Source organism: Mustelus asterias, chromosome 13 (genome assembly GCF_964213995.1).
Source record: "Mustelus asterias chromosome 13, sMusAst1.hap1.1, whole genome shotgun sequence".
In the NCBI taxonomy this organism is placed as follows: domain Eukaryota; kingdom Metazoa; phylum Chordata; class Chondrichthyes; order Carcharhiniformes; family Triakidae; genus Mustelus; species Mustelus asterias.
In genome coordinates this window covers 29,092,203-29,111,662 of record NC_135813.1, presented here as the reverse complement: position 1 = coordinate 29,111,662, position 19,460 = coordinate 29,092,203, and the positions used below count along the sequence as shown (strand labels likewise).

The following is a 19,460-nucleotide window of genomic DNA, read 5'->3' as shown; positions in this document are numbered from 1 at the left end:
AACAAAGCAGACCAGACACAGACGATGACAGTTTGTGGATTGAATAATTTACACATTTTTCTTATTCTTTGATGGGACTTGGGTGTTACTGGGTGCTAATCTCAATTGCCTGTGAACTCAGTGACTTGCTACGCCATTTCAGAGGGCAGTTAAGTGTCAACCATGTAGTTGTGGATCTAGAGTCACGTGTAGACCAGACCAGGTAAGGACAACAGATTCCCTTCTCTAAAAGATTACAACAATCGACAACAGTTTCTTGGTCTTCATTTAGTGAGACCAACTTTCAATTCCAGATTTTTCTTTAAATAATTTAAATTCCACCAGGTGCGATTTGAGCCTATGTCCCTACAGCATTGGCCCAAGCCTCTGCATTGCTTGTCCAGTGACATTACCACTGCACCACCATTACCCCTCAATGTTTGTTCAATCAAAGCTATATTCGAACCAGAATAAAATGTTGCTAAATCGTTTTCATTCATTTAATAATTATTCATTTGTTTTACATGCCACATACTGTCACTGAACATAATCACCAAAACCTTGGCAGTGTTTACACTGGCGGGATTTTATGGTCCTACCGATGGCACACCCCTGCCGTGTGTTTCCCGGTGGCGAGGGGTGTGTTCAATGGGAAATCCCGGTGACAATGGAGAGACCAATAAGACTCTCTGCCTCTCACTGCTGCTAAACACACCATGGAGAGGTGGAAAATTCTACCCAATGTCTGCTAATGTCAATTATAGCCAAAGCTATGGCGTATACTGGAGTGGCTTTAGCTGACTTCAGGAAAGATATGAAGATGTTTCCTCCAATGATCAGACATTGACATTTGAAGCACATTGTGACATTTGAAGCACATTGTGCAGAAACTTTGAAACCACATATTGTGAAGCCACATTATAGCACTTTTTAAATGATGTAACTGATAGCATCAATATGCTGTGTTCTTGAATAGGTATTTGTTTCCAGTTAAAAAAAAGTTACACTGGCACTCTTAGAGGCCTGTTATTCCAGGGTATAGCTGTTAAAAGTTATATTTATTATTTTCTGTTATGCAGTAGAATTCGGCCCATCGAGTCTGCACCGACCACAAACCCACCCAGACCCTATTCCTGTAACTCCGCACATTTACCCTGCTAATCCCCTGACACTAGGGTCAATTTAGCATGGCCAATCCACTTTAATAAAGGCATCAAGTCAATGATTTTACTGTTGTAACTGGCTAATTCAGAAAACTAGTCATCATTCTATGCAATGTTTCACTCACCCCAACACACGGATGTTTGTTTCAAACACTGAGACCACGATATCATTATTGAATTGGACATTCAGTATCACTTTTCGCACTGCATCTTCAAACTCATCCAGCTTGTTTAGTACCTTTGAGTGAAACAGAACAAAATACTATTGTATCGCATTTTCAGAAATGACAGTTTGGGCGAAGCACATGGCAAAATGAGACTCAGAAAATCAAAACATGTAGGAAAAAATACAAAATACAAATTATATGGGTGATCATCCCCAGCTCGCTAATGCTACCCAACTGAGGGACAACTCACAATGACAAAAATGGAGGCTTAGAAGTTGGCCACCTGCCCTTTTGGCCCAGTATAGCCATGGAGAAAACAAAAGGGATTTTATAATCACACAAAACAAAAAAATGTTCTCAACCTAATCATTGTTCCTTCCCCCATAAAGTAACAGTACACTGAGCTTGTATTCATGGAACTCAACATGAGTTACAACATGAAGAAGTCCACTAAACTTCAGGTAAACCATTCTGCCCCAAACCACATTAAGAAATGCATAAACTGTTTGTTTATTAGATTTCTTTTGCACAACTAAATTGCTCCTGATTTTAACATTTCTCACTGTTGGTAGTTCCGATCCCACCAAAGTCAATGGCAATTTGCCTGGCTCACCTGCCCTGCCCTGCCCTGCCACCAGGGAACCCCAGTGAGGGTCAACTTTAGCAGGATTGGAAGGCTGGTGAGAGGGGCAGGAAAATTTCGCCCTTGGTCTATAATAATGACTGCAAGGCATGTTAATCAAATACTTCCCTGGGATACTGGAGATTTAAGAATTGGTATTACAAAGCCAGAAAGAGAGAGAAATCATCAAAGTCATCTGGAAAAGAACTGCTGAAAAAAGCAGTGTCGGGTCTCTCTCTCTGAAGCTAACAGTGTCTCCAGCAAACAGCAGTACTGAACTGCACTTCAACACCAGGATTTTAATGGAAACCACCTCACTTCTGACAGCCTCAATGTTTAACAAATCGCCTCACAGACAAGAGAAAGGACATAATATATTCTTCAACTTTAATTTGGACTTTAAAGTTCTTCTGATATGTGTTGTTACATCTTTATTATTTTTCCTTGGGTTTCTAAGAATCATACAACACAGAAAAGGCCATTCAGTCCATTGAGTCTGCACCAACAATAACTATCACTGAAGGCGCGCTAATCCCATTTTCCTGCACTTTAGTAATTAATAGGCAGATTCTTTCTCTGAGTCAAGAAAATCTGGATTGATTGGCTCCTTATTAAAAAATAAATACATTTGCACTGCAAAAGGCATTCATGGGGAAACAAAATTTTAAAAAGCTTTGTTGTGACCAAAGCGAGTGGGCAGCACGGTGGCACAGTGGTTAGCACTGCTGCCTCACAGCACGAGGGACCTGGGTTCAATTCCCAGCTCGGGTCACTGTCTGTGCAATGTCCACACGTTCACACCATGTCGGCGTGGGTTTCCTCTAGGCGCTCTAGTTTCCTCCCACTGTCCGAAAGACGTGCTGGTTAGGTGCATTGGTCATGCTAAATTCTCCCTCAGTGTACCCGAACAGGCGCTGGAGTGTGGTGACTAGGGGATTTTCACAGGAACTTCATTGCAATGTTAATGTAAGCCTACTTGTGACACTAATGAATAAATAAAAATTAAATAAAGACACAGTTCAATCTTTCTCAATTGGTTGTAACAAATTAAAGGAAAAACAACTGCAATTATCTTCCAATTAATCTGCTGTATGGCTGTCTCATAAAGGGGTCCAGAGGCTTGTATGATTGAATAACAATCAATTAATGACACACAACTATGTACATATATCCAGGATACAGTTCTGACTAGGTGCCAACTTCATGCCGATTTCTTGCAGACTTACTCCTACACTCTTCACATGTGACCCTCTTTTATATCAGAATGCGGGTCTACCCCAGTCCCACATTAAGCCTTACCGTGCCAAAAACCTAATATTACAGAGTCCACATTTAAATTACTTATTTATCATCTATTGGCATGAATTCTGTCAATCACCACAAAATGAACTAAGGTTAGACAAATCTCACAAAAATCTGGAGGTCTAAGATGTGTGGGTCTAGTGTTGACAATAATTTATAGATTTTGATTATTAGTTTACACTGAACTAAATTAGGCCAGCCGCCCAACACTTTCACGTATTCATGTATTAATTTTGGTGGAAAAATGAGAAGCATATCTAAATTGATCAGACAAAAATGGAGATCACTTCCCTTACCTGCCTCCCACCCCCCACCCCCACCAACGACCCCATGAAATCAGAACAAGTTACAATACTTACAACAAGTGTATCTAATGTATCAATAAGAGTGAGTGAAAACCTGGAAATGAAAACATAATTAAAATGATGAAGGTGAAAAAATAGTTTAGCATGGATAAAAATTTCAATTGTCTTTTATTTTAAACTTTTGAGTTTTCTTCCTCTATTGTCAATGAACCTTCATGTTCTTAAGTTATAATATAAATCAAACTAAAATTTCAGCTAGGCTGCTATAAAACATGTTATGCTGTACAATGTAAATGGATTGTACACCAGCCCGAGGTCCTATTTCAATTTCCTTTTCAGAGGAAACTGGGCATTTTGTGTGTAGAATTTGTAGAACTATATACCTCTGATCAAATCAATCATCTAAGTACTTGAAGTCACTAAAGGTATCGGGTCTCCTTATCCAGCATCCCAAAATCCAGAAGTACCCAAAAACTGGCTACGGTCAAAGCTGGTGCCCTGAATAGCAATCTGAATAAAACCATTTTATTCTTCTTATTTCATTTTATGTATTCTAAATACATGCTAGCCTAGGACCCAAAATCCATAAAATCCCCAAATCTGGCACATGTCCAGTCCTGAGCTTCCCTGACATGGGCTCTGGTACGTGCATCTTAAATGTAGTACGTTGCTGTATATAGTCAATCCATACTCGATGCAGAAAAAAAATAGGGATTTGAAAGGAAACAAGTGAAAATTCTGACTATTAGATGCAGTAGTTGGTGTAACAGACATTTCTATCTGACTACTGTATTTTTACTCTGCATTTGAGCAAATATGAATGGAGTTGCTTAGAAGGAGGTTTGATGAAACAAAATACAAGTGGCAGACATGGTTTTTAGATCCGAACTTTAGTGCATGGTCCAGCTATTATTTTGGTTAGGTGTCAAGTTTCCCATTTTAAAATCAGCAAATTATTTTTCCTTTGGTATTGGCAGGGTTAAAGTTCAACATTTACAGTCTTTGCTGCCATTGTTGGAATGGAGTTTGACCTGTGGCTTTTTGACTCGGGTGAAAATGCTACCACTGAACAAATTTGATCTTGTTCAAACTGTTGTTTTGAGCAACATTAAGTTACTTACAGGACATTCCAAGTAAAGATTTTGCCTAATATTGTTTTTAATCATTCAGAAATTTTGCCTAATATTGATGTGGAGATGCTGATGTTGGACTGGGAAGGGCACAGTAAGAAGTCTCACAACACCAGGTTAAAGTCCAACAGGTTTATATAGTATCACGAGCTTTCGGAGCGCCGCCCCTTTATCAGGTTGAATTTTAACCTGGTGTTGTGAGACTTCCTCCCTTGCCTAATATTACTGAGAATGAGTACCACCAAGGCCTGTGTATGCAAAATGTATTTATAAAAATGTATTTATGCACAAATTATGGAAATTATTTCAGATTGTTCTTTAGGCCCAGGGGATAATGGATAGAAGAATAAATTTCTGTAGTGTACACACTTATTGGACGTACTTAACTTACATTTTAACCTTAATTTAAAACTTAATAAAAAGAGTAAAGCATACTCACTATTCTTATGCAGTTTATATTTTATAATCATGAACAACAGTACTTATGAATGTGCAATTCTGGAACATACTTTCCTAAGGCATCATCGACATCACCACGACTTGGCTCTAATCCACGAACTCTTCCTCGACAGCTCAGTGGCATCAACTCATCAGCAGGATACGCATGTTCCTAAATGGACAGATAAACAAAACTAGCTGAAAGTCAAGCACCATAACTTCATCCTTAACAGGTTTCAGAAATTGTATGAAATATCAGCAGGTTCATGGTATGTTTATGTTCACGCACGTAAAAGCATCAGTGCTTGTGAATGGAACACATGGCATAAGATTCAGGTTCCAAACCACTCTTGGATCAAACACAGCAGATTCATAGGCAGAATGAAATTCCATTGAGTTTGCCCCCAATATGTTACATTATATTACTGTGAATTCCCCATTTCCCCAACCATCCTTGTAGTCATGCTCTCTGCAACTGGGATTGTGAATTCTAGCCCGTTTCATGCTGATGGGTTCATACTCACTGAGAACTGGGTTGATATTGGTCACACTTATTGGATACAATGCCCTTTTAGCCAACTGAGTATATCTCTGCTGCAAGTCCCAGAACTTAACGGACAGCAATGCTAATCCCTGCTCTACTCTACCCGGTTCCCAGTCTCCTCCTTAAAATCTATATATTATATAGCAACACATCAAGGACTTCCCTTGCTTACAAAAAGTAAATTTGTCACTTGTGACACTATGCTGAGAGAAACAGATATCAACAGTAAAGTGTAGTTGCATCAAGAGATTACAACCTGAAGTGAGCATCATAGTTAATGTAACATTCGCACTACACAAGTGCCAGACAATGACCATCTCCAACAAGAGAGGATCCAACCATCGCCCCTTGACATTCAATGGTACTAGCATCGCTGAATCCCCCACTATCAACATCCTGTGGGTTACAATTGACCAGAAACAGAACTTGACTAGCCACACAAGTGCTATGGTTACCAGAGCAGGTCAAAGGCTAGGTTCAACTAGGTTGATTCCGGAGTTGAGAGGGTTGGCTTATGAGGACAGACTGAGTAGACTGGGGCTATACTCATTGGAATTCAGAAGAATGAGGGGAGATCTTATAGAAACATACAAGATTATGAAGGGAATAGATAAGATAGATGCAGGGAAGTTGTTTCCACTGGCAGGTGAAACTAGAACTAGAGGACATGGCCTCAAAATAAGGGGGAGCAGATTTAGGACTGAGTGGAGGAGGAACTTCTTCACACAAAGGGTTGTGAATCTGTTGAATTCCCTGCCCAGTGAAGCAGTTGAGACTACCTCATTGAATGTTTTTAAGGCAAGGATAGATACATTTTTGAACAGTAAAGGAATTAAGGGTTATGGTGAGCGGGCGGGTAAGTAGAGCTGAGTCCATGAAAAGATCAGCCATGATCTTATTGGATGGCAGAGCAGGCTCGAGGGGCCAGATGGCCTACTTCTGCTCCTAGTACTTATGTTCTTATGTTATTATGCAAGGCTAGGAATCCTGCGGTGAATAACTCATCTCCTGACTCCCCAAAGCCTGTCCACCATCTACAAGGCAGAACTCAGGCATGTACTGGAATACTCTGCACTTGCCTGGATGAGTGCAGCTCCAACAACACTCAAGAAGATTGACACCATCCAGGACAAAGCATCCCGCTTGATTGTTACCCTTCCACGGTACGGCATGGTGGCACATTGGTTAGCACTGTTGCCTCACAGCGCCAGGGATCTGGGTTCGATTCCTGGCTCGGTCTCTGTCTGTGTGGAGTTTGCACATTCTCCCCGTGTCTGTGTGGGTTTCCTCCGGGTGCTCCGGTTTCCTCCCACAGTCCAAAGATGTGCAGGTTAGGTGGATTGGTCATGCTAAAATTGCCCCTCAGTATCAAGGAGACTGGCTGGGATAAATGCATTGGGATAGGGCCTAGGTGGGATTGTGGTCGGTGCAGACTCGATGGACCAAATGGCCTCCTTCTGCACTGTAGGGATTCTATGAGTCCATTTACAAGTACACTATGTCAGAGTCTGTTGTGATTTATAACAATTGATGGGAAAGTAGTCAACATCAATTTAATAGCACTGTTCACAAGGCAGGTTTATGATATGGAACCCCAACAAAATCAAACTAAATAACTAATTAATAAAACCCCACAAACTTGTCAAGCTATTCAGTAATTAGAATTATTTAAAATAGCTTTCCAAGGAAGCTCTTATATTAAAAGGAAGGTTATTGAACAATTCAAAATTTTACAACTTGAGTTTGATACAAGCACATTTATACAAGTTGTATATTACATACAACTTAACAAGGCTACTTTTAAACCACAGCAAAAATGTGCTTTTTCTTTCTGAGCATAATGAAAACAGAAAATGGGCTAAAGAATATTTTGTTGTGAAACAATTATACACAGAGAAAAATCAATGATAGTGTTTAGATAAAATATGCAATTTACAGAAACATATTGGCTTAGATTTTGTGTTAGAAACAGTGAGTTTATCACTGCGCACCATTACTAAAGAGCAAAATTGAAAATGAGCTTTTATGGCGTAGAGATGCATTCCCTTCGATTTTAATTATTGTTGGAGATTGTTAAAAAATGAAAATTTTCTCTCTCTGTCTTTTCATCTCTCTTTATTTCACTTTCTCAGAATCATCTGGCATTGAATTAGCTATCCTAACTAGCACTTCCTGCATCAGACTCTACATGCCTCCATACAAATTCTTCAATCAGATTGATTATGGGTGCTTTTCCTGTTCCATTCCTGCTTTTTAATCACAGTAATTAGTCAATACAAAGGCTCACGGGAAAGTCTGTGAGCAACTGAATGTGTAACAGCTGATGTGGTATGTCTGTCACTGACTGCAGAATCCAGCCATAAAATCAGAAACTGTAATATTGGTAGTGTTGGCTTATTTGTTATGTACCAAAAAGAAAGGGTAACCAGCGGAATTTAGCAATTCCTTTCCCCAAATTAAAGTGACCCAAACACCTCATTCTGAATAAACACAATTCATTAAGCTTTTTTTGAAGACCAGTTACTGCCCTTGGCCATTCTGTATCCTGGCACAGCTAACAGGTGCCAGTCGGCAGAATATCTCTGCTTTGTGCTAATAATGTTTGGTGGACGTGATCAAAAGTACTTATGCCCTGTAGCCAAGAATGGGAGAATTTTAATGTCTGCACTGCTGACAGGGAGCCTTGGTAGCCTGCACCACACATAGGGAATTCGGTATTATGCTGTCCATGATTTTTTGACTATTATAAATAGAAACCAAAGGGACACAAATGCACATAACTTACATCATGAGCTGCCAAAGAAGCAGCACCGATTTGTAAAATTACCCTATATACGTTTACCTTCCCATTAGTATTACACAGGACTATCTTCATATTATTGTGTTTTAATCTTCGGAGTACTGTCGACAACAATTTATTGACTTCAGTAGAGTCAGAAAAATCTTGCAGTATTCACTAGTTCTGATAATGGCTGATCTTGATTGGGATCAATAAAATTCAGAGAAGTGGAATTCATTAATTCCACATCAGACAGTAATACCTGAAGGATACAACAGAAAATTGGACTTGGTTCACCGAGGAACATTTTAAAAAAGCTGGAAAGATTTTGCTGGAGTAAGTGATTTACTACTAAAGACATTGGATTTTGTGTTTGCTATCTTCCTAGGGAGTCAAGGGTTTTGGGTTGGCAGGTGGGAAAGTGGAGTTGAGACCACAACTGGATCAGCCATGATCTTACTGAATGGCGGAGCAGGCTGGAAGGGTTGAATGGTTTACTCCTGCACCTCAGATCAATGTCCTTCCTGACTTTCATTCCGAAGGGAGCAATGAACAATGAGCAAAGGCAACTGAAAACAGTTGGAACAAATGTTTACCATATAGTTGTTGTAGGCGTGCTCAAACATCTCAACAACTTGGTTCCTGTAATGAAAAAATAGGACAAACAAATCAAGCCTATCTCAAAATATTGCTCCAGCATACGTAACCGATTGTCCATATTGCTCATCATAACAAAACATATTACTGAACCAAAAGGATATTAAATAAAGTTAAAAACACTAGGCCACGTCTGAATTACAAAAGTCCTTTTACAATTAAATTATGCTTATGAATGTTCTGTAGCTAAACATGGGTGGTACGGTGGCACAGTGATTAGCTCTGCTGCCTCAAGCAGGGACCTGGGTTCAATTCTGGCCTTGGGTGACTGCGTGGAATCTGCACGTTCTTCTCGCGTCTGCATGGATTTCCTCCGGGTGCTCTGGTTTCCTCCCACACTCCAAAGATGTGTGGATTAGGGAGATTGGCCATGCTAAATTTCCCCTTAGTGTCAGGGGGATTGGCAGAGTAAATGTGTGTGGTTGCCGGAATAGGGCCTGGGTGGGATGGTGGTTGGTACAGACTTGATGGGCCGAATGGCCTCCTTCCGTGCTGTAGGGATTCTATGATTGTCCATATTGCTCATCATAACAAATATATTACCTAACCAAGAGGATACTAAATAAAGTTAAAAACACTCGGCCACATCTGAATTTACAAAAGTCCTTTTACAATTAAATTATGCTTATGAATGTTCCATAGCCAAACATGGGCGGCACGGTGGTTAGCATTGCTGCCTCAAGCGCCAGGGACCCGGTTTCAATCCTGGCCTTGGGTGACTGTCTGTGTGGAGTTTGCACATTCTCCTCATGTCTGCGTGGGATTCCTCCAGATGCTTCAGTTTCCTCCCACAGTCCAAAAGATGTGCAGGTTAGGTGGATTGGCCATGTTAAATTATCCCTTAGTATCCCAAGATGTATAGGTTAGGTGGATTAGCCATGGTAAATGTGTGGGGTTACGGGAATAGGGCTGGGGGGGGGGGGGGGGGCTGGGGGGGGGGGGGGGGGCGGGGGGGTGGGCCTGGGTAAGATATTCTTTCAGAAAATTGGTGCAGACTTGATGGGCTGAATAACCTCCTTCAGAACTGTAGGAGTTCTATGAATTTTATGTATCATGTGATTTTCTGTAATATTTTATTATTTTTCTGAAATTGATGCATTGTATCAAAAAGCAGCAAGGATTGTGCAGAACACAGAATCTTATGAAAAATGGCCTTTATCCTGAACTTTGGAGGCATCCCCGGGCATTGTTCAGTTTAGTCCCAACATCTGCAAGCCATGTTGTTCCAAACATGTTTCACACTGGTGTGTTTTCCCACTGGCACCCTGGAGAATCTGACATGTGGGGTCAGGCCTTCATCTGCACCCCATTAAAAAGGATGCAAATGAGGGTAATGCCAGCCTTTGTCGGGTTTTCCGATCTGCCATTGCGGGCACCAGCAGAAGATCCCACTGTAAATTCACACCGATGTGAAACTGATTTCTGGGCCTCTCGCCATATTCTTCCCCCACGACTGCCATTGAACTCGTCAAACAACACCAGGTTTAAGTCCAACAGGTTTATTTGGTAGCAAACGTTGGACTTTAACCTGGTGTTGTTAGACTTCTTACTGTGTTTACCCCAGTCCAACGCCGACATTTCCACATCATTGAACTCGTCAGCAGGGCTTGGAAGAATTCCACCCTACATCTTTGCAGTATTTTGTGAAATTGGGCAGAACAATTGAATACTACACAGTTCATAGCAGTTAAACCACACATTCCACACAAGCAGCACACGCCTAGATTTTGCTGTGGTAATGATGGTGAAACTGCCAATGCTCGCCACTGTTACTCTACTGAAACTAACAGCAGCTACAGGAGTCCATGCATGTGCAGTATAATGTGGAAATCCATAAGTTTCCAAGAAGCTCCTCCAAAGTGTCCCCAGCAATGTTCCCTTCAAAGTGTATACATGCAAGGTCACACAGAAACTTGGAATGTATTGCACATCGAGTTGAACAGACCACTAACAAAAGCAAGCTCAAACATTGAGTGGGACTAAGCATCAAATCCCAAACTGCAAAAGCATAAGTGGCTGGAGAGAGCATGGGAAAACTGAGGCTGTGATTGGAGCATCAGTGAGCATGGGAGAGAGGGAATCGGATTGGTGGACCAGTGTTCTTCAGCTGGTGGGGAAGAGTTGGGGCAGGGAGAAGGGCAGATATCTCAGGAAATGAGAAGCACATGACAAGGCGGCCAGGAACTGGACAAGGTCTCTGACCCACGAGAGGGCAAGGTTCAAAAGGTCAGAGTGCCCCACATTCCTTGGCCAATGGTTGTGGGAGGGGAAAAAATTTGGAAAAATTCTCCAGTAACCGGTTGGCCTGTGAGAGGGGCTGAGCTGGATGAAAGCAATGGGACCAGTGGAGAGTCCTTTTTCCAGCTCTGGATTAGAGTGATACTGTGGAGTGCCCTACACTCAGCAGTTTCCAAAGGCCCAGATCACAACCAGGAGCCAGATGACCCACAAAGGCCCACAGCAACTAATGATCACAAGTTCACTGGGCACAAACCATCACGACCAGAAAAAAGAAAACAGCTTGGGAGAAAGTTGATCAATGAAGTTAGTTCCAATGGGCACCTAATGCTTTCTGATGGACAAGTTTATGATGCAGATTGGGTTATTGACATATTTAAGGAGCATTATCAATGAACTCCTAGCTTTAGCATTGACTGATCTACATATTCCAGCCTGGAAACAGTAGGTTCATTCAAGCTGTCTAGGATAATGAATAATGGAACTGAATTTCCTTGCACTGTCTGGGGAGATTAAGGGCTCCACAAGGTAATGAGGGGCACAGATCAGTTAGATAATCAATATCTTTTCCCAAAAGTAGGGGAGTCTAAAACTAGAGGGCATAGGTTTAAGGTGAGAGGTGAGAGGGGAGAGGTACAAAAGTGTCCAGAGGGGCAGTTTTTTCACACAGAGGGTGGTGAGTGTCTGGAACAAGCTGCCAAAAGTAGTAGTAGAGGCGGGTACAATTTTGTCTTTTAAAAAGCATTTAGATAGTTACATGGGTAAGATGGGTATAGAGGGATATGGGCCAAATGCAGATAATTAGGATTAATTTAGGGATTTTTAAAAAAAGGGCGGCATGGACAAGTTGGGCCGAAGGGCCTGTTTCCATGCTGTAAACCTCCATGACTCTAAATTGTTTATAATCCATGACCAGACTTGAGAGCTATGTGCATCCTCCTTGCTCCTTCTGCATTTCATCTACACTATTGAAAACGTGAGCTTTTGTGTGGAAAAGAGGAGTTAATAGTTCCATTGTGGGATGTTTGGGGAGAGCAGAATGATGAATTGGGACATGCAAGTGCGGATGTATAATGGGACCATTGTAGAGGAAAGTTGGATTGGGATGTGTGAGAGTCAGAGAATGGGATATTTGTGGGTAGAGTGGGATGTGTGAGGAGAGGTGGATTGGGACATCCATGAGGAGAGGTGGATTGATTGGGATATACAAGAGTAGAAGTATATGGTTACCGTTTGAGGAGAGGTAGAACAGGACCAGTAAGACGTGGAGGTGGAAAGCGACCTCTGAGGAGAGGGAGAATGGGATGAGTGGAAAGACAGCAATGTTTCCATTCAGATGTGTGCATTTGCAGCAATCTTAATGTAACATACATTGAAATGAACAGATTAGTCAAAACTTTGTGCAAGTTCAGCGACTTTTAAGATATAAACTGCCAATGAACAAGGAAATAGTGCTGAGAGGAGTTTGTAGCTCACTCACTACAAGTAAAATTTAGAAGTTACATTGCCGAGGGTAGTATGCTATGAAAGGGTTGAGATGGGAGGGTGGAAAATCAGTGAATAAACAAAATCTTCCACTTTTAAGCTGTAGCACAGCACAGTGACACAGTGGTTAGCACTGTTGCCTCGCAGTGCCAGGGATCCAGGTTCAATTCTGGCCTCAGGTCACTGTCCCATTGCTCCGGTTTCCTCCCATAGTCCGAAAGACATGTTAGTTAGGTGCATTGGCCATACTAAATTCTCCCTCAGTGAACAGGCGCCAGAGTGTGGCAACTAAGGGATTTACGCAGTAACTTCATTGCAGTGTTAATGTAAGCCTACTTATGACACTAATAAATAAACTTTAAACATTAATCGTGCTGTACTGAAAACCTGAAAAGTTACACTTTGTTGATTGAGTTGTAACTGGGTTTTTAATGATGTACTAACTTTAGAATTACTGCTAAACAATCCCCCTTGCCCTGAAAGCTCATTTTATATGAAAATATCAAATTCCTCCTCGATGATAAAAAATACACTTTTCAAAAACTAGTAAACTTGTTTTAAGTTTAACTTTTTTTATCTTAATCCAATCATAATCTATTTTGTTTGCTACCTGAATTCTTAAGCTCAGAAGTGAAGGCATTTACTGATTTTAACTTCTTGCTTTGCTGTGTGGTAATACTGCAATGTGACTGCTTACCCTGCTTGCTGGGCCCTTGGAGAACTCTCAAATTTGGCACCAGATTTAAAGTGCCATCGGGAAAGGGGAAGCAGGCACCACATAAATCCTAGGTGTTTTATAGACACGTGCCAAGTTACATTATCAAAAATATTCACGTCCTGTCACAAACAGGTGAAAGGGCCAAAAGAAAAGTCAAACACAACACCAAAATCATATGTTGCAGGACTTTTACAAGACAAACGTATGACCAAACTTTATGACAACAGCAAACAATTTAGTTGGAGAAGCAGGAAAGCTGTATTAGACTAGATTGTAGGAACCTTCGCCATATTTACTTTCTTATTTTTAGTGGCAACACCGGTTATTGGTTGAAAATTAAATTCTCAACTATCAAAGCATGCCAGCTGGGACAAGCAAGGTACCAAAGTGCAGTAGGCACCACAGGGCAGCACAGTGGTTAGCTCTGCTGCCTCACAGCGCCAGGGACCCGGGTTCAATTCCCGGCTTGGGTCACTGTCTGTGTGGAGTCTGCACACTCTCCCCGTGTCTGCGTGGATTTCCTCTGGGTGCTCCAGTTTCCTCCCACAGTCTGAAAGACATGCTGGTTAGGTGGATTGAGCATGCTAAATTCTCATTCGGTGTACCTGAACAGATGCCAGAGTGTGGCAACCAGGGGGATTTTCACAGTAACTTCATGGCAGTGTTAACGTAAGCCGACTTGTGACACTGTTAATAAACTTAACAGAGGTCCGGTTAACAGCGGAATTGAAAAACAAAATCATACCTGATTGTCCCTTTTTCCTGTTCTGTCATTCCCAGCACCAGGTAGAAACAGACCCAGGAGAAGGTTAAGGATGCCAATAGCCTGAGTGTGAAACCCATGTTTGGTGAAGTTTGGAGCAAGAGTTCCCAGTTTTGTGTCACTCTCTTTCTTGATCATCAGCTCACTCTGCAAACTCCCCCCATTTTGTTGACAAGAACTTCTCCCCTCTCCTCACCTCACACAAATCTGTCTGCACTTGCACCTAACTTGCCCTCATGGTTCAAGCAGACAGCGTTAAGGGTGACTAAGTCCTTCCGAAGGAGCTGTCACTGATCCAAACTCCTCTGCCCAGCAGCACCAGCCACATCCTATCCATTTAAACCCGGCCTAGTCCCTCTTCCCTCGGCACCGGCAGCCTGAGGGCCGGCATTCTGGGTTTTGTAGTTCCATCATGACCACCCCTTGCCCCCGCTCACTCCGGGCCACCCGATTTTCCCACCGGGAAACCTTTCCCGGGGCAGCTCGCCGAAACGCCGAGGCAAATGGCGGCCGACAAGGAATGTCCAGCGGCCGGGAGCTGTCAAGGGCGGGACTACAACTACCGGCGGCCCTTGCGCGTCCGCATCACGCGCAGCTGCGGAAGTGAGCGCACAAAGCATGCTGGGATTGTAGTCTTTCTTTGTCAAGCCCACAGGCCAGCTGCCCTCTCCATTGCTCAATTCCACCCTCTCTTCATCCAAAACTACTGACTCCAATCCCCAGCTTCTGTCTGTCGGGGTGGGTGGCAAATATCACACCTTATCTTAGAGAATTAACAGCTTTCCAGACAGCATCTTAAATAAGGCAGTGGTATTGTCACTGGACCAGAGACCCAGGGTACTACCCTGGGGGCCCGGGTTTAAACCCATCACGGCAGGTGATGAATTTTGAACTCAATAACAATCTGGAATTAAAAGTCTAATGATGACCATGAAACCATTGTTGATTATTGTAAATCATCTGGTTCACTGATGTCCTTTATAGAATCCCTACAGTGCAGAAGCCTGGACCCTATCCCGTAACCGCATGTATTTACCCTGCTTGTCCCCCTGACACTAAGGGGTAAGTTTGCATCGCCAATCAACCTAACCCGCACACCTTTAGACTGTGGGAGGAAATCAGAGTACCCAGAGGAAACCCATACAGACACGGGGAGAATGCACAGACGCCGCACAGACAGTCACGCAATGTCGGAATTGAACCCGCATCCCTGGCGCTTTGAGGCAGCAGTGATAACCACTGTATGACTGCTGATAGTACCATAGGACTCTATACATGTATGAATTGCTTGGTTTTTATAGTTACAAGGCAGGGTCAGCCCCATTTGGTGTAAAACAAGACCAGATGAACTGTCTTTTGTCTCAATGAAATCCACAGGCCACAGATAAAATCCATCTGAAAGTCCAATAGAATCACAATAATGAATTTCCGAGGAGATTGTAAATAAGAAAGATGTCAGCATTTTATATTATTCATGATACAATGTATGGATCTAAGTAATGATTTGGAGATGCCGGCGTTGGAGTGGGGTAAACACAGTAAGGAGTCTCACAACACCAGGTCAAAATCCAACAGGTTTATTTGGTAGCAAACGTCACTAGCTTTCAGAGCGCTGCTCCTTCGTCAGGTGAGTGGGAGTTCTGTTCACAAACAGGGCATATAAAGACACAAACTCAATTTACAGAATAATGAATAATGATTGGAATGCGAGTCTTTACAGCTAATCAAGTCTTAAAGGTACAGACAATGTGAGTGGAGAGAGCATTAGCACAGGTTAAAGAGATATGTATTGTCTCCCGACAGGACAGCCAGTGAGACTTTGCAAGTCCAGGCAAGTTGTGGGAGTTACAGATAGTGTGACATGAACCCAAGATCCCGGTTGAGGCCATCCTCATGTGTGCGGAACCGGGCTATCAGTCTCTGCTCAGTGACTCTGCGCTGTCATGTGTTGTGAAGGCCGCCTTGGAGAATGCTTACCCGAATATCAGAGGCTGAATGCCCGTGACCGCTGAAGTGTTCCCCAACAGGAAGAGAATAGTCTTGCCTGGTGATTGTCGAGTGGTGTTCATTCATCCGTTGTCGTAGCGTCTGCATGGTTTCCCCAATGTACCATGCCTCGGGACATCCTTTCCTGCAGCGTATCAGGTAGACAACGTTGGCCAAGTTGCAAGAGTATGTACCGTGTACCTGATGGATGGTGTTCTCACGTGAGATGATGGCATCCGTGTCGATGATCCGGCACGTCTTGCAGCGGTTGCTGTGGCAGGGTTGTGTGTTGTCGTGGTCACTGTTCTCCTGAAGGCTGGGTAGTTTGCTGCGCACAATGGTCTGTTTGAGGTTGTGCGGTTGTTTGAAGGCAAGAAGTGGGGGTGTGGGGATGGCCTTGGCGAGATGTTCGTCTTCATCAATGACATGTTGAAGGCTACATACTCTTGCAACTCGGCCAACATTGTCTACCTGATACGCTGCAGGAAAGGATGTCCCGAGGCATGGCACATTTGGGAAACCATGCAGACGCTACGACAATGGATGAATGAACACCACTTGACAATCACCAGGCAAGACTATTCTCTTCCTGTTGGGGAACACTTCAGCGGTCACGGGAATTCGGCCTCTGATATTCGGGTAAGCATTCTCCAAGGCGGCCTTCACAACACACGACAGCGCAGAGTCGCTGAGCAGAGACTGATAGCCAGGTTCCGCACACATGAGGACGGCCTCAACCGGGATCTTGGGGTTCATTTCACACTATCTGTAACTCCCACAACTTGCCTGGACTTGCAAAGTCTCACTGGCTGTCCTGTCTGGAGACAATACACATCTCTTTAACCTGTGCTAATGCTCTCTCCACTCACATTGTCTGTACCTTTAAGACTTGATTAGCTGTGAAGACTTGCATTCCAATCATTATTCACTATTCTGTAAATTGAGTTTGTGTCTTTATATGTCCTGTTTGTGAACAGAACTCCCACTCACCTGACGAAGGAGCAGCGCTCTGAAAGCTAGTGGCGTTTGCTACCAAATAAACCTGTTGGACTTTAACCTGGTGTTGTGAGACTCCTTACTGGATCTAAGTAATACAGAAAAGAATGAATTTGCAATTTTATGCACATGGTGGCACAATGGCATAGTGATTAGCACTGCTGCCTTACAGCATCAGGGACCCAGGTTCAATTCCAGCTAGGGTGTCTGTGTGGAGTTTGCATGTTCTCCCCGTGTCTGCATGGGTTTCCTCTGCGTGCTCCGGTTAGGCGGATTGACCATGCTAAATTGCCCTTTAGTGTCCTAAGATGTGTAGGTTAGGAGGATTAGTGGGGTAAATATGTGGGAATAGGGTGGGGGAAGCATGAAAAAATTGAATGTTTCTTCTTAAATTTTGTTCAAACATTTTCATCGCTTCTCTATGAACCGATTGGAGATGGGGAGAAATCTGTTGGATGGGATCATCTGACTGGGTAATAAACAGTTTCTTCGCTTTCCAGTTGGCAAGGGGAGGTGGTACACTTTGAGGATGAATGTGTCGGGTGACCAATGGCAGAAGGCGTGCTCTTGCCTTCACGTGTTTCAGCCGTGATGGAGTACAGGAAAGAGAGAGAATCTGGTGAACTAGTGCGATGACAATAATCTCTTCCTCAATGTTAACTAAACAAAAGAGATCGTCATCGACTTCAGGAAGTGCAATGGAGGACATGCCCTTGTCTACATCAATGGGTTCGAAGTGGGAATAGTCGAGAGCTTCAAGTTTCTAGGTGTCCAGATCACCAACAATCTGTCCTGGACCCTTCATAATGACGCTATAGTTAAGAAAGCCCACCAATGCCTCTACGTTTTCAGGAGGCTAAGGAAATTTGGCATATTTGCTACGACTCTCACTAACATTTACAGATGCACCATAGAAAACATTCTTTCTGGTTGTATCACAGCTTGGTATGGCTCCTGCTCTGTCCAAGACTGCAAAAAACTACAAAGGTTCGTGAACAAAGCAAAGTCCATTACGCAAACCAGCCTCCCATCCATTGACTCTATCTACACTTCCCGCTGCCTCGGAAAAGCAGCCAGCATAATCAAGGATCCCACGCACCCTGGACATACCCTCTTCCATCTTCTTCCGATGGGAAAAACATACAAAAGCCTGAGGACATGTACCAACCGACACAAGAACCGCTTCTTCCCCACTGCCATCAGACTTTTGAATGGACCTATCTTTCGCTACACCCAAGCTGTGACTGTAACACTACATTCTGCAATCTCTCCTTTCCTTCTCTATGTATGGTATGCTTTTGTCTGTATAGCATGCAAAAAACAATACTTTTCACTGCATACAAATACATGTGCCAATAATAAATCCAATCAAATCCTCAACTTCATTGTCTCCATTTCTTGGAATAGACTAGCAACCAATATCCACTATAAGTTCACTGACTCCCTCAAATACTTTGATTCCACTTTCTTCTACCTACTCACTTTTCTATTCGACCAGGTTAACTCTCCCCACATCTGTTTTGTCACCTTTCATATCAGTGTTTCAAATATGTTTTCCTTTTTTCACAACCAAGGATTCCCCACTACAGTTGACATCGTGTTCAACTATGTCTGTTTCATTGCCTGCACTCTGCTCACCCTTTCCCTTCTCTGCTAAACCATGATAGGTGCCCTATCTTTACCTTCAGCTTCCACCCTGGCAGCCTTTACATTCAACGGACCATTGCCAACTAATTCCACCAACGTGATACCACCATCAAACACATCTTCCTCTCCCCTCTTATAGCATTCTAAAGAGACTCTTCACTCCACAATACTCATCAATCACTCCCAACAGCCTTTCCCACAGCACCCTCCTATTAAAATACAGGAGATACAACACCTGCCCTTGTATCTGATTTCCCATTGTCCAGGACTCCTGCTCCATCTATGGTAAAACAGCAATGTACTTTTTACTTTACTGTTAATTTAGTATACCACATTTGCTGCTGACTATGCAGTCTCTTCTATACTGAGAAGGCCATACACATATTGGGTGACTGCTTTGCAGAATGCCACCACGCAGTCCATAAGGATGACCCCAAGCTTCTGTGAATGTCATTTCAATTCTCTACTCCATTTCCATGGAGTATTGTCCACTACTTCTACATTGATCTTATGAAGCTCAACTTAAGGCTGAGGAACAGCA

At 42.8% G+C, this 19,460-nt stretch overlaps 1 protein-coding gene across 2 annotated transcripts in view; it reads right to left on the bottom strand.

Moving 5' to 3' along the window:
* LOC144502542 (ER degradation-enhancing alpha-mannosidase-like protein 3) overlaps positions 1 to 14,802 on the bottom strand; it is a 46,355-nt gene extending 31,553 nt beyond the window's left edge. The window contains exons 1-5 of one of the 2 annotated variants that reach the window (XM_078226619.1): positions 14,273 to 14,802; positions 9,026 to 9,071; positions 5,178 to 5,278; positions 3,593 to 3,632; positions 1,268 to 1,380 (exon numbers count right to left, since the gene is read on the bottom strand). In XM_078226619.1, the coding sequence (XP_078082745.1) occupies positions 1,268 to 1,380; positions 3,593 to 3,632; positions 5,178 to 5,278; positions 9,026 to 9,071; positions 14,273 to 14,370 (398 nt within the window). In that variant the 5' untranslated portion in view covers positions 14,371 to 14,802. The remainder of the gene's footprint in view (positions 1 to 1,267; positions 1,381 to 3,592; positions 3,633 to 5,177; positions 5,279 to 9,025; positions 9,072 to 14,272) is intronic. The other variant, XM_078226618.1, reaches the window with a different exon arrangement.
* Between the last annotated feature and the right edge of the window lie 4,658 nt (positions 14,803 to 19,460).